Source organism: Nomascus leucogenys, chromosome X (genome assembly GCF_006542625.1).
Source record: "Nomascus leucogenys isolate Asia chromosome X, Asia_NLE_v1, whole genome shotgun sequence".
Classification (NCBI taxonomy): domain Eukaryota; kingdom Metazoa; phylum Chordata; class Mammalia; order Primates; family Hylobatidae; genus Nomascus; species Nomascus leucogenys.
In genome coordinates this window covers 95950705-95966362 of record NC_044406.1, presented here as the reverse complement: position 1 = coordinate 95966362, position 15658 = coordinate 95950705, and the positions used below count along the sequence as shown (strand labels likewise).

General features: G+C 38.7%; 1 protein-coding gene across 1 annotated transcript in view; it reads left to right on the top strand.

Annotated features, from left to right (window-relative positions):
* Positions 1-15658, top strand: part of GUCY2F (guanylate cyclase 2F, retinal) — a 108007-nt gene that overhangs the window by 23674 nt on the left and 68675 nt on the right. The window contains exons 4-6 of the mRNA XM_003262187.4: positions 5046-5400; positions 6802-6886; positions 10737-10833. Of these exons, the coding sequence (XP_003262235.3) occupies positions 5046-5400; positions 6802-6886; positions 10737-10833 (537 nt within the window). The remainder of the gene's footprint in view (positions 1-5045; positions 5401-6801; positions 6887-10736; positions 10834-15658) is intronic.

Here is a 15658-nt window from a genome sequence, read left to right as displayed (position 1 = left end):
ATTAACACACTAAATAGTTTGCCTGGCACCTGATAACCCCTCAATTAATGTTAGCCATTATTATTAGTAAAGTTGTGGTTATTATTATTATTGTGGGTCAGGCACTCTGCAGGGGATATAATAGAGATCAAAATAGAAATGAGATCTTTCCCACAATGAAGGAGAACAGTTTTTCCATTTCAGGTGCTAAGGAAGTTGGATCTAAAATTGGGACTCTAGTACTTCTTGGTCACCAGCTCAAAACTAGGACAAGGGACTTGAACACTATACTTCCAGGATGATGTTACCAGAGCCCTGTGCTCCTCTTCTGAAATGCAAATAATAGCAGCTGTTGTATATTCAGTGTTTACTCTGTACTGTATAGACCTGAACCTGAAAGAATTAATTATGAATGATAACTAATCATTCATGTGTTTATAGGCAAGCGTAAATTTTCCAATGGGATCGTTTACATAAATGATCCAATGGGATCCTCAGACTACACCTACAAATTAGATATTAATGTCTACATTTTGTGGTTGAGGAAACTAAGGCTCAAGGTAACTTGCTCAAGGTCATACAGCTGGGAAGTGGCAGAGCTGGGATTCCAACCCAAGTCTGCTACCAGATCCTGATCATTTAACCACACATTAGGCTTGTTGTGTTTTATTCCCCTGTGCTAATAATATCTAATGCCAATGCTTTACTCAGGCAAAGTAACATTGCTAAGTGACTAATACTTTGATTTGAATAGATTTATTGAATTGTTTTCCTGTAATGTAGGAGTTACTAGGGCCTTATGAGGACCTGTGAAAAGAGAACAATAAATCAGAATAGAGAGATCTGAAGGGTGGGGACACCAGTGATGAACTTCTTAATTTAGTCTCAGGATGATTGGGCAAGGATTATAACTTTGTACCTTTATATTTTGGCCAAATTAGAATTCTGAATTAGGGTTTGATGCCTGCATTCTTCCGTTTCATTGTTTTCCCAATGCTTGTTTTCAGTTAAATTCTATTGGCCACAAATGTATATGGCTGGAACACACATTTTGGATATTTTTCCAAATGTACAGTTATTTGATTAAGCAAAGGAAATCCTCAGGATTTCTTAGAAAGCCTGGGGACCTTATGCTCCTTATTGCTATTGTTTTCCATTACCCTAAATATGGGTGCCTGGCAGGGGAATTCTAGGCTACAGCAGATGTGGTTAGGACTGGAACATTCCAGAATGGGGCCCACCAAACAAGGTTGTCAGAAAAGGTTGCCTGCAGCTCACAGTGGCTAAGATTGTCTTTCTACCCCATTCTATACAAAATAAGGGTTTTGTGTTGATGTGCATCACATCAAACACATTGGTCTTTTATCCATCTCTTGACTATGCCCAAGGGTTGAGATCATGCATTATTGGAGGTACTGCCTTTAATAACAAGAATTCAATTATCCTTTGGTTTCTTGATCTGTGCATGTGCCTGACTTTTTGTTCAAAACTGATGTGCCATTTTGTCCTTCAAGTGATGGCTTTTCAAGCTAGGCACGTTTTAATGTACACTTCTGAGGATAAAATTCCTTGGGAGCTGGTTTTGTGTCTTCTCAGACACAGTAAATCTGAACTGATGGTAGTCAACTTAACAGCACGAACCATTATACTGAACAAATTCATATATTACTGTTCCTGATCCAGACCTTATTCTCTTGGATAAAAACTTTAAAAGCCTTGGGTAGAGCTATCTAAAGTAACAGAATAAAAACCAATGATATGTTTTGATTATCATTCATAATTAATTCTTTCAGGTTCAGGTCTATACAGTAGGCAAAAACAATGGGCTTAATCATCAGTGGTCTCACCATTTTGGACTGTGATGTCAACAAGGTCATCTCTCTGACAGAAGTTCCCACCAATTCTGTCTTACTTTTTTTGAAGCTGTAGTGAGAAGCTGGATAGAGGCCTGTAGAGAATGCCTCTTCTTCCCGTGTTCCACCCTTTACCTTTTCTCTTTCTCGTCATTTGTGGCAAGTGCAACTAGAGACCGTTTGTGAGTGATGCTAACAGTGTGTGCCCTTGATGTATGGGAAGAGGCAATTCCCTTTGCTGAAGGGCACAATGAGTGAAGCAGGAGCTCAAACCAACTACAGCACAACTCCAAGGCCTTGAAGTGACAGTGGACCATTGAGACAGCCCCTCTTTTGCAAGTGAATGCTGTTGCTATAGCTATGCTATGAGTCTCTCTACCATACTTTTGTGGCTGTGAGTACATGTGTTGTCTAGGCTAGAGAATCCTGAAGAACAGGCTTCAGGTTTCAGTCCTCTTGGGGAGTTTCTGTCAGTCAGCTGCAATGGGTCAATCAGAGCACAAAGATCAGCACAGCCTGGCCAGCTGAAAACCCAGTGTGTTGGATCAACTCAGAGGTGGGAATGTTGTTTTTGAGTTTTAATCTTCACTTTTGGCTGTAGGTAGATGCAGTTTCTTTCCCAGAAGGCTCTGTGCCTTTCAAAACAGAACACTAGCATTCTGTTTGCTTTCAGGAGCTTGCTGCCCTGTGTGTGTGTGTGTGTGTGTGTGTGTGTGTTTTCACTTATTTATTTTACTAGTATTGATTTTATACTCCACTTTCCATCCTTCACTTATTGTCATAACCTACCAAAGCCCCCAGAAAACAGTCAGGGTTTTGCAGAAATTACAAAGACAATCAAATAGAGCATCCAAGAATGTCAGGAGGGGGAATTAGTGAAAACCTCTTAAGGGAGCTCAGCATGTGCTAGGCAACTAAGTGTGGATACCTTGGTGGCGGCACCTGCCATCCATTCATGATCTATTTCTACAGAGTACGTCTTGAGACAGGGTGATGAAGGAAGATCATTGGAATAAAACCCTCTGGAGACTGAGGTATTGATTTCTGCTCTGCTGGTAGTTAGCTCTGTTATGTGGGGCAAGTTTTTTGGCCTGAACAACTAGAAGAATGGAGTAGCTATTAACATAGACTGACAAGACTCGTTGTAGATGGATCAGGAGGATTTGGGGTGAATATCATGGGTTCAACATTGGGTATGTTGATTTTTAACATCTAAGTGGAGATATAAAAGTAGGCCATTGACTATACCAATCTGGAATTTAGGATATAGGTCTGAATTGGAAGTATGAATCTGAGAGTTATGGCATAGATTTAGTACTTAAGGCCATGTGAACAAAAGAGATCACCAAGGAAGTTAGTGTGGACAGAGAAGAAGACCAAGGACTGAGCTGTGGGGCACTCCAACATGAAGAGAGAGGTCAGCGAGATGAAGAACTCTCAAACAGGCTATAAAAATGTCTACAAGCTAAATTTTGTCCCTGAACTCTACCAAGTATTAGGAATTTTCACAGGAGTTCAGAGCCAGAAGGGACCACAGGGGACATCTATTCCAATCAAGAATGCTAAACTAAGAAACAGGAGACCTGGATTTTACTGCTTATTTTATGCTCAGGTAGGTGAACTTGACAGGTCATGTAACTTCTCTGTGTCTCCCTTTCTTGCCTATAAAGTAAGATAGTTAGACAAGATGACTTCTAAAGTTTAGACATTCATGATTCTGTATTCTCATTTCACAGAGGAAGAAATGGAAGCACAGAGAAAGCTGATAAATGACTTTCTCAGACATTCTGGCATTAGGCACTGATCACAGGACAGGGTATCATCTTCTATACTGATGTCTTAAAATCCTGCATGCATATTAGAATCTTTGAGGAGCTTTTAATAATGCTGATTACTGGGGTATCAAACTAAAAGCATCTCTTTTTGTTGATCTGGGTTGGGTTTGGCATTGCTATTTTTGACACTCTTCAGGTAATTCTAATGTGCAGCTGGTGTTGAAAACTCCCACTCTACATTAACAAGACATGGCAGTGTCTTGCTATCTGCTACACCTCTCTGCATCTTGACTTTTATTTCTAATAAAAAATGATTCACTCGATTTTAAGCCCTTTTTTTTTTCACATGAAGGTTGTTACAGGAGCTTAGCTTTCTAGACCTTGTGAAACCAAAGTAGCAAGTATCAGCTTTCCCTGATGCTCAGTAAAATGGCATGACCATAGCTTTCTTGAACTCCATCCTAGAAGTGAAGTGACATGGAAAACCATGAAGCCATGGCCGCGTGTGTGAGGGGCCATGTCGGGGGAGGTACAGAGAAGGGAGGAATTGTTTGCTCATCCTCTCTACCTTTTTGGAAAAAAAGATACAAGATTTTATCCAAAAATAAACTTACAAGGTTAATGGGCAGTGCATCTGGGCATAGTATACAAAAACATTGTTGCTTTTACCCTATTTATTTAGCAGGCATAGTTATGCTATCCACCCTAGCAGTCTTACTGTTTTAAAGTGGCTTCTTGTTGAAGCTTTGCCACTTTGCACACCAATAGGTTTTCTGACTAACATTCACATTCTCTATACTCTACAAACTTTGGCTCTAGATAGCTGGGTGCGTATGTGTCAGGGTGGATGTCTGCGTGTGCATACATGTGAGTGTGTATGTGTAGGTATGTGTTTAAAACTGAATTCTAATGTTCACTTTCTCTGGGGAGCATGTGTCTAGAAAAATAGCCATTTTGAACTAAGACAGGATACAGACATGGACTGTGGAGACACATTATTTACAGTCTTTCCACACACACCTACCACTCTAGTAGTGCCAGCAAAATGATTTTGCCATGCACAGTGCACCAGTAATTAACTTGGCATATTTCCTTTGAACTCCCAGTGTCTATTCTATACTTGTTTTCTTAAGTGCTCTTTATAATTCTAAATCATTTTCTTAGTTTAGGAGCATAAAAATATATTGTGTATGACTTGATTTGCTCATAAAATTGTCATATTTGATATATTTAAAGATGTGACGGCCTGGGGGAAAAAAACAGAAAAATTCAGGAAAGAAACCAAGCAAGACCTTAGAAACAATTTTTTTCCTCTGGGTCTTCATAGCTCTACTTCACTCAGACGTGCAGACCATAATAATGAACACAGGCTTGGAATATACTCTGAGATCGCTCTAGGGCGACCAGGGCTCAAGATAATTGTAATTTTTAAAAATAGGTTTCACCGTTGTTTGGAACCATCTACAATTCAATTTACTTTATCGCACAAGCCATGAATAATGCTATGAAAGAAAATGGACAGGCTAGTGCTGCCAGCCTGGTTCAGCATTCCAGAAACATGCAGTTCTATGGATTCAACCAGTTGATAAGGACAGATTCAAATGGAAATGGAATTTCAGAATATGTAATCCTGGACACCAACTGGAAAGAATGGGAACTCCATAGCACCTACACTGTGGACATGGAAATGGAGCTGCTACGTTTCAGAGGGACCCCTATTCACTTCCCTGGTGGCAGGCCCCCTAGAGCAGATGCAAAATGCTGGTTTGCAGAAGGGAAGATCTGCCATGGAGGTAAGTAAGGAATGGAAAATCGCTAGTAGTCAATTTGGCTCAGCTTGGGTTACAAGGGAACCTCTTTAGGAGAAGGCATATTTTAATATTGAAACACTCATAAAATCAGTCATTTGCATTCGAGTGACATACAGTTCTTGGCACTCTATCTTGTTAATTTAAAATAATAAGAACAATGAGAGGTACTTTGCAGCCTTAAATAACCATCCACAATTTAAAAGCCTCCCCACCAGTCTTTTTAAAAAGAATCCCACTCTTTCCCAAAGAGCTTACTCTAAAAAGAGGAAGACATTAGCCTTCTTCTTGCTCTTTTGTAGGCTATAACCTATGATTATTTCTCCTGCTTTCAAGGTCCCCTATCCATCCGTTGATGTTTCCAAATCCTGCCAATCAGGTCCCACCCCAGAAATACCGTATCTATACTCTCTCCTCTCTGAACTCCCATTGAAGTAAAAGTCTGTACCTCACAGCTTAGCACAAAATTGCTTTTCAATTGTTTCTTGTGTACTGATTGTGTCTCCACTTCCACTCCCAAATATATTGCTCATTGAGGGTAGAGACCATAGCTAATAATTTTTATGCTGCCCAACTGCCCAACACAGTAGGTATCCAGTAAATACTTGCAGTTTGATTGACTGGTGGAACTCCTTTAGCTTGTGGAAGAGGGGAAACTTTGTCAAATCTCTGAGAGCCAGAGGGGATCGTTGGAAGGACCCATATTATTATTATGCAACTGTATACCATACACTTTTAAAACCAAATGCATCTATTTGAAAGGGGCTTTGATTTCTATTTTGCTTTAGCATGATATACTCAACTACCTCTTCACTCACATCATATTTCCCTCAAAAATCTTACTAATCTATCCAAATATTTAGATTTTATGGAGGCTAATTTACATTCTGATGAAAACACTAATTATCAAAACCAGACTTACCCTCACCCTTGAAGAAGAAGTACCATGTTTTTCATCTATAACTCATATGGGCTCAGGTGAATTAAAAAGGCCTTTTATTTTATGAAGGCAAGATAATACTTACCTTTCACAGGTGAGATAACATATTTATTCTCAAGAACTCTATTGCTGTCCAACTTAAATTAAAGTACTCAAAGTTTTCCATTTGTGGACTTTTTCCTCCAAAGAAACACTCTGGTCAGCCTTAATTCATGTGATTTGTTATTGTCAGAGTGGTTAGTGGTTTTGCTTCAGAACAGTGAAATTGCTTTCTGTGTCCATAAAGTCAACAAGACAGACTGTGCTGAGAAAAAATGGAATTAGGTTAGGTAGATGTGGCTTGATATTAGAGTCACCAGAAAGCATGAGGAGTCACTCTGTGGTGCCCTTTATTTACTGCCTCTCTCTGATAATGCCATTCTTCCTCTTCCTCTCATTCTCTGCAGGCATCGACCCTGCCTTTGCCATGATGGTCTGCCTTACTTTGCTTATAGCCCTGCTGTCTATTAATGGATTTGCTTACTTTATAAGGTACATTTTTTGTTCTTTTTGTATATAAAAAATACAAGCCCATATTAGCCTTGTTAATATTGATTTCCAGGAAGTCCTGTTTCAGTACAATTGCCTCATTACATGACCCACTGATTTTCTTTTTTCCACTGTGGTTTACCATTCCTACAGGCCCCATTTAGAGTGAAGTGTTTTCATGATGCCAAGAATAACTTCCTCAGCTGTGTTGTCAGTGTTGTTGCCTGTGAATAGATCTGGCTCTCAACACAATGGTGAAATAAGAGAACTAGTACTTTAGGGCCTGTCTACTCCCTATCGTTGTTCTCCTTTCTCCCAGCAGAGTCTCCTATAACCATCTCCTTGCCCAAATGATATGTGATGATAGGGAATGGAATTGACTTATTTTAATGAATTCCAAGAATTAGGCAGATTTTGCTAGAATCCAAGCTCTAGGAATAATGGTATGAACTCATAGGATTATAATGGGGATTAAGTAAATTAAATAAGTAAAGCACCTAGAACAGTATGTGACTCATAGTAGGTGCTCAATACATGGTAAAATCTCAACCCCTTCCCAGACACCAGGAACTCTCTTGCTGACTGTTGGAAGCTCAGGATCTTCACTTTGATACTCATGCCTTTTGTCCAGGGTATCACGTTCTAGATTTCTACCATCTTGCTTCCTTGGGCAAAAGTTATCCTGTCTAATCATAAACATCTTTATTATCGTCAAGTTTTGTCTTCCTCTCTCAGATCCCTTAGTACATGACCAAATAATCTAATGAGCTGCTTCAGAATCAGGGATAAGTGGCTGAAGATGGCCTAAAATGACGCCTCTTTCCTATAAACTTTGCATTTTAACACTTGGACCCTCTCCATACTAGAACAATTGGGGGAAAGTGAAAAATAAAATAAATTATAACCATCCCGTTTTCCCATTGCCACCCTGCAAACCACATCATTGTCACCTCTTAGTAAGGGTGGTCCTGACAACAATATGGCATGGATTGGTAGTGAGGCTGTTTTGGTGAGTTGTAAGAAAAAATTTCTATAGTGTATTAAATAGCTGTGTGACCTTGGGTAAGCCCCCTAAACTTTCTTGGCCGGAATTTTCTCATTTGTGCAATGAAGAAATTGGATTAGATGATGTTTAAGAGCCCTCCCAGCTCTGATATTTTAATAAGTCTGTGAAATCCTGGATTGAAACCATAACAGGTGTTACTCTTAGTGTTTAAAATGTTGGCATAGCTGTGAAAACTTCTATTATCCAATTTCCCCAGTATTAGAAATTCGATAAAGTCACGCAGAGTCGTAGGTAGCTTATGAATTGTTAAAACACTTGATAAAGACACTAGTTCAAAGTAAGTATTTCTTTTAATTTCTGTAACTGGGACATATTCCTGCTAAGAATGGAAATTTAATATCTTTAACTTAGCTGCTGCCAAAGAATAAAGTATTTAATTAACATCATTAGATTCTTAGCAAAAATAAACTCTATCCAATCAAAAAGCTTCCCTCTCTAGAGAGATTTGAGGAGTAACAGACTCTGTCTACCTAATGCCAAAACATCCCATGGCAATGTGGGAAATGGAGTCACTCAGCTGTTTATGTTACTTGTTAACCCTCCAACTGACAGTTTTCACTGGTCTTTCCCAGTGTGTGGACTGGTTCTTTGGGCTTTGAGTGAGCCTAGTCCGCAATTCTTGGAAAAGGAAGGAAAAAGGAAAAAAAAAAAACAGTGGGGAGGGGTTTGTTTGAAGCTTGTGGGCTGAAGGGCAAAGATTGGAGAGGAAAATTATTGGAAAGGGACATGATTAGAGAGGAAAATGATTGGACAGGAAAATGAGTTTGAGACAATTCGTACTTCAAGTGGTCACAGAAAACTCAGAGATGGGAAAGAGGTACATCATTTCCCAGACTCACTTGGTCCTTGGTTCTTCAGCTAACAAAGCACAAAAGATGCCCCCTCTTTGCTGCCTTCCTCCCTCTCTCTGCCCACCACGGCTGCAATCAGAAGAGCTGAGCGGCTGATGAGATTCTGTAATAGACGGTGATTACTTGCAGGAGAGTAACTCTTTGTTCCTTCCTTTTCTGTATGTTTTGATTGTTTAAGTTTTTTTTTTTTTTTTTCAGAAAAAAAGACATGCAAAGAACCCAACCACCCAAAAACAAAGGATTCTTTGAACTCCTCCTTTCTCCCTACTCCTCTGGAACCAGATTGCATCGCCTTTCTATAAAGCTCTCCCGTGCTTTGTTATACTAATGATGATAATGATAATAATGAGCCCTCATACTTTCATAATGCTTTATGCTTTTCAGAGCACTTTCACATACATTATCTGATTTGATTTTCAAAACAACTCTATAAAGCAGGTAATGCAAGGACTATTATCCTGCTAGATAGATGAGGACACGGAGCCATGAAGAGGATAAATTATTTATCCAAGGTCACCTGGACCTGGCTAATTAATGACAGAATCTGCACCACACCCCAGGTCTCTGGATTGGGAGTCCAGTTTGCTTTCTACTAGAGTGTACTCTGTAGCATGATTATTTTTACAGGTGTGCCTGTTTTAAGACAATTCGCCATACATATGAAACAGATCAGTTAGGGAGTGATGCTTTACTTTGCCAAAAGATTCATGTGCTCTACCCAAGAATCCGCTACAGGGCTCTTTTAATTTTCTCTGCAGGGCAGCAGCTCCCACAGTGATAAGGGACACATTTGTTGGCAGACAATTAGAAACACGTTAATTGTTTGTTTACAAACCAGTGGAATCACTGAGAAAAACTGAGTTGCTGATACTTAAAGCTACAGTGACATTGTAAACTTCTCCTTAAAGCAACTTGACGAAGCTTTTTGATTCAGTGGTTGTTTTCTCCACCATGGCTCTTGGCTTTAACACATTCCACAGAGTAACGATTATGGGGTTATGGAAAAAGCAAAGCCAAATTGTAGCTGTCAGGGCCCCCAAGACAAAACAACAAAACGAGCATACCGACTAATCAAGATTCCCTCCAGGTCTTCAAGTTACCCAGTCAGACCTACCTGACTGTGTGAATACACATCATAAACTCCTATATGTCTAGTTATTGACTTGTAGAAAATAATTACATTCACTACAAATTAATGGGCATGTTTAGAGAGAATCAGGTTTAAACTGTGTCTGTAATGCTCAGACAGGAGACCAATTCAGTAAAAGAAAAAAAGTCAGCCTACTTGTTTGGAATCATGTAGACAAAGCAACCAACTGATTGAATTTTTCCACTTTTCAACCTGTTGCTTTGGCAACACATAGATGCAACTTTACAAGACAAGTGTCTCATGGGCAGAAATCTGGGCCCACAGCCAGGGAGCAAGGATTCAAGTTCCAGCTCTGCCTCAGGCTAGGAGATCTCATGCCAATTTGCTCAATTTTGTTTTGTTTCTCTAATGTGTTTTTGTCTATAAAATGGAGATTAATGATTCTTGGCCCTGGTATTATTAAAATAAATTCTATGGCATATGAGAAACGGTGTTGAGTTCCTTAAATGTATTCAGAGGTGTTGTTTTGAATATGTCCTTGATGTGGGATCACCATTTTATTAGCCTGAGATACCATTCCAATGCAGAGCCTTCGCACCTCTCTTTTGATGCCTTTTCAAGAGCATTTTAATTTTTCTCTTTTGGTCTTTGTAACTGCAAGTTGTGCAGGCCACGGTTGCTTCCTTCTTTTCCTGTGGGTGCTATGGTAAAAATCCATGTGTGATTATCCTCCCAATTACCTTGTATACCTTGTATATTCTTTAAGTGCTATCTTAGGGCAAATTAACCCCGGCTTTGCCAAAACACCCATTCCCTTGTGACCTTCTGATTTCATGTTTGTTTTAGGCGTCGTATAAATAAAATCCAGTTGATCAAAGGACCCAATAGAATTCTACTGACTTTGGAGGATGTAACGTTTATCAATCCCCACTTTGGCAGTAAGGTAAGGAGTATCCTCCTCTTTTGCTGCCCTGTCCAATATGGTAGCCACAAGCCACAGATAATTACTGAGCACTTGACGTGTGGCTAGTCTGAATTGTGATGTGCTATAAGAGTAAAGTACTCAGTGGGTTTAGAAAACTGTATAAATACAGGTAAAATATCTTATTAAATTTTAAAAAAATATTTAAAAAATTAAAAATGTTAATTAAATGTCAAAATTAAATATTTTAGATATATTGGGTTACAGTATATTATTAAAGTTAATTTTACCTGTTTATTCATTTATTTATTTTTTATTATACTTTAAGTTCTAGGGTAGATGTGCATAACATGCAGTTTTGTTACATGTGTGTACATGTGCCATGTTGGTGTGCTGCACCCATTAACTCGTCATTTACATTAGGTATATCTCTTAATGCTATCCCTCCCCCCTCCCCCCACCCCATGACAGGCCCTGGTGTGTGGTGTTCCCCACCCTGTGTCCAAGTGTTCTCATTGTTCAATTCCTACCTATGAGTGAGAACATGCGGTGTTTGGTTTTCTGTCCTCACGATAGTTTGCTGAGAATGATGGTTTCCAGCTTCATCCATGTCCCTACAAAGGACATGAATTCATCCTTTTTATGGCTGCATAGTATTCCATGGTGTATATGTGCCACATTTTCTTAATCCAGTCTATCATTGATGGACATTTGGGTTGGTTCCAAGTCTTTGCTATTGTGAATAGTGCCTCAATAAACATACATGTGCATGTGTCTTTATAGCAGCATGATTTATAATCCTTTGGGTATATACCCAGTAATGGGATGGCTGGGTCAAATGGTATTTCTAGTTCTAGATCCTTGAGGAATCGCCACACTGTCTTCCATAATGGCAGAACTAGTTTACATCCCACCAACAGTGTAAAAGTGTTCCTATTTCTCCACATCCTCTCCAGCACCTGTTGTTTCCTGACTTTTTAATGATCGCCATTCTAACTGGTGTGAGATGGTATCTCATTGTGGTTTTGATTTGCATTTCTCTGATGGCTAGTGATGATGAGCATTTTTTCATGTGCCTGTTGGCTGCATAAATGTCTTCTTTTGAGAAGTGTCTGTTCATATACTTTGCCCACTTTTTGATGGGACTGTTTGATTTTTTCTTGTAAATTTGTTGAAGTTCTTTGTAGATTCTGGATATTACCCCTTTGTCAGATGGGTAGATTGCAAAAATTTTCTCCCATTCTGTAGGTTGCCTGTTCACTCTGACGGTAGTTTCTTTTGCTGTGTAGAAGCTCTTTAGTTTAATTAGTTCCCATTTGTGTATTTTGGCTTTTGTTGTCATTGCTTTTGGTGTTTTAGACATGAAGTCCTTTCCCATGCCTATGTCCTGAATGGTATTGCCTAGGTTTTCTTCTAGGGTTTTTATGGTTTTAGGTCTAACATGTAAGTCTTTAATCCATCTTGAATTAATTTTTGTATAAGGTGTAAGGAAGGGATCCAGTTTCAGCTTTCTACATATGGCTAGCCGGTTTTCCCAGCACCATTTATTAAATAGGGAATCCTTTCCCCATTTCTTGATTTTGTCAGGTTTGTCAAAGATCAGATGGTTGTAGATGTGTAGTATTATTTTTGAGGGCTCTCTTCTGTTCCATTGGTCTATGTCTCTGTTTTGGTACCAGTACCATGCTGTTTTGGTTACTGTAGCCTTGTAGTGTAGTTTGAAGTCAGGTGGCATGATGCCTCCAGCTTTGTTCTTTTGGCTTAGGATTGACTTGGTGATGCGGGCTCTTTTTTGGTTCCATATGAACTTTAAAGTAGTTTTTTCCAATTCTGTGAAGAAAGTCATTGGTAGCTTGATGGGGATGGCATTGAATCTATAAATTACCTTGGGCAGTATGGCCATTTTCACGATATTGATTCTTCTTATCCATGAGCATGGAATGTTCTTCCGTTTGTTTGTGTCTTCTTTTATTTCGTTGAGCAGTGGTTTGTAATTCTCCTTGAAGAGGTCCTTCACATCCCTTGTAAGTTGGATTCCTAGGTATTTTATTCTCTTTGAAGCAATTGTGAATGGGAGTTCACTCATGATTTGGCTTTCTGTTTGTCTGTTATTGGTGTATAGGAATGCTTGTGATTTTTGCACATTGATTTTGTATGCTGAGACTTTGCTGAAGTTGCTTATCAGCTTAAGGAGATTTTGGGCTGAGACGATGGGGTTTTCTAAATATACAGTCATGTCATCTGCAAACAGGGACAATTTGACTTCCTCTTTTCCTAACTGAATACCCTTTATTTCTTTCTCCAGCCTGATTTCCCTGGACAGAACTTCAAACACTATGCTGAATAGGAGTGGTGAGAGAGGGCATCCCTGTCTTGTGCCAGTTTTGAAAGGGAATGCTTCCAGTTTTTGCCCATTCAGTATGATATTGGCTGTGGGTTTGTCATAAATAGCTCTTATTATTTTGAGATATGTCCCAAACCGAATCCAGCAGCACATCAAAAAGCTTATCCACTATCATCAAGTGGGCTTCATCCCTGGGATACCTGTTTCCTTTTGTTTATTAATTGTGACTACTAGAAAACTTAAAATTACATATATGGCTCATGTTACACTTTTGTTAAACAGTGCAGCCTTAGAACAGTGTTGTGGAAGTGAATGCAGTGCACTTTGAGCAATAGTTTAGCTTTGACTTTATGTAGTTCTTTTTTTATTTGGACTCAACATTTGATGGCTATTTCTTCAAGGGCAACAATATATTTTTTAAAATGTTAGCCTGACATAATTCTTATAATATAGTAGGAGATTGTAAAGGTTTGGTGAATTAATCAACTAGTGAAAGAGTTGGATTTCACCAAAAGATCTTCTCTGGTTGTGACTGTAATGTAATTGGTGATCTTCATTAAAGGTGTGCTACTATGTCCTACCCCCGGGGCTAGGCCTTGTGAAAGATGACATGTAGTCCCAGATTTCAAGAGGATTACAGTTAAGTTAGAGAGCCAAATCATACCACACAAGAGAGACGATGAGCACCATGTTGTACGAAGAAACTAGAATGTGGTAGGACTTCAGAGGAGCCACATCAGTGGAGGGAGGCTTTTCAGAAACTCAGCACAAAAACTGAGTCTTAATGAAGGAATGATAGGGTTTGTTTAGGTCACAAACTGGTAACCACCTTTGTTTCACCCTCACAGTTATTTAAAAAAAAGCCAGAATTTTGAAATTGTGAAATTACATATAAAAATCTGGATTTCTGAGTTTTCTTTAAAAGTTGGAAGATCTGTCAGCCTTGGATCTCATCATGACAATCAGCTATAACTCAGTAGTAGTTGCGTTTTGTGGAAAAGGCATGTTCTTTGCAGTTTGATACAATTCCCACCACTCTATATTGTCTTATACTCAGCATATTTCACGTCTTTATATTACCTGTCTGGCCCCATAGGCGAGGCATCCTAGGCAGAGGAAACAGTATAAACAGAAGCTTGGAGAAGAGAATATGTAGGGAAGAGTACTGTCAAAGCTAGCTAGAGTGTCTTCTTGTGCTAGTATATGTGGCCACAGTAGAGACACTAGTCTGTAATTTATAGTATGGTAGTGGATGTAGGAAGAGTATACAAATACATTATATTGTCTTCATGTGCCGTTTACTCTTGCTACACAACTGTGCCAGATTTGAGAATTAATTGTGTCAGTGACCAAACTGGTCTTCTGCCTGAATGTGAAATTGAAAGGTATATTTAATTAGTTGGCTGGGTGAGAATGGATTTACATGGTACTACCCTGAGCAGTTGTAGTCAAATTAATTGTTCAGCTGTTTGATTTAATTTTCAATTATAACCCTAATTCTTACTTGTTTAAATCATCAGATCTTTTTGTAAGGTTGATATTGTGTTCCTGGAAAGGTATGGCTGAAAGCCAAAACTGTCACTGTGGCTGAAGCCTACACTCCACCCTTGTGACATAAAAATTTGTTGATATTAGTCCCTATTTTTGGAGCCACCAAAGGACCCTAGGACTCATGGTAGTGGAATTTGTCTGGATTTGCCATACTCAATATGCCTTGTATAAAATTTCCTGCCTTAAGTTGAAAGTATAGATGTTGAAATACAAGCTATGAAGCAATCCTAATATATAACCCAATACTAAGAAAAAAGTATTCACTTTTGTGACAAGATGTTGTATCGAGAAATGGATGTTTAGTAGTAAAAGTAGATGACTAGAAGTTATTGTCTAAATGTAGCAAAATATAGTAAAATTTCAGTCAAAAGCAATAAACCTATTTGTAAAATTCCCACTTCTTTGGTGGTATCCATGTCAAAATGACAGTTTATATCAATTGCCTAGATGTTTTAGCTCTAACATATCAAAATGATACATATAGCTCAATTTTGGACTGAATGAGGCTTTTATTTGTATAGGTTTGCAATAGTCCAGTGTAGTCTATAAGACCTCTACCTATGCCTCCTCTTATTTGTACTGGGACATAAACCATATTTGGGTGACTAAAGCATACCAGATCTCACAAAATTACCATAGATAGCTGAGCAGTGCTACCTTCAGGTAAACAAAGTAACTAGGGCTTTAAAATCTTGCTCACCATGATAGTTTTTTTTCACTTGTGCATAAATTTTGACATGAGAATAAAAAGTCATCACTTTTTACCATATGAGTGAGAAAAATGAATAGTAACAGGACTATTACTGTTACTAAGGGATTGATATACTGTTATAAGGGATGGGTAGCCTTATAGTAGGGAATGTTCTTTTGTAAGTAAAAAAAAATAAATTGTTTTATTTTATTTTATTTTTTTTTACTATTTCGGCCCAGGTGGAAAAGGATGGCATTACC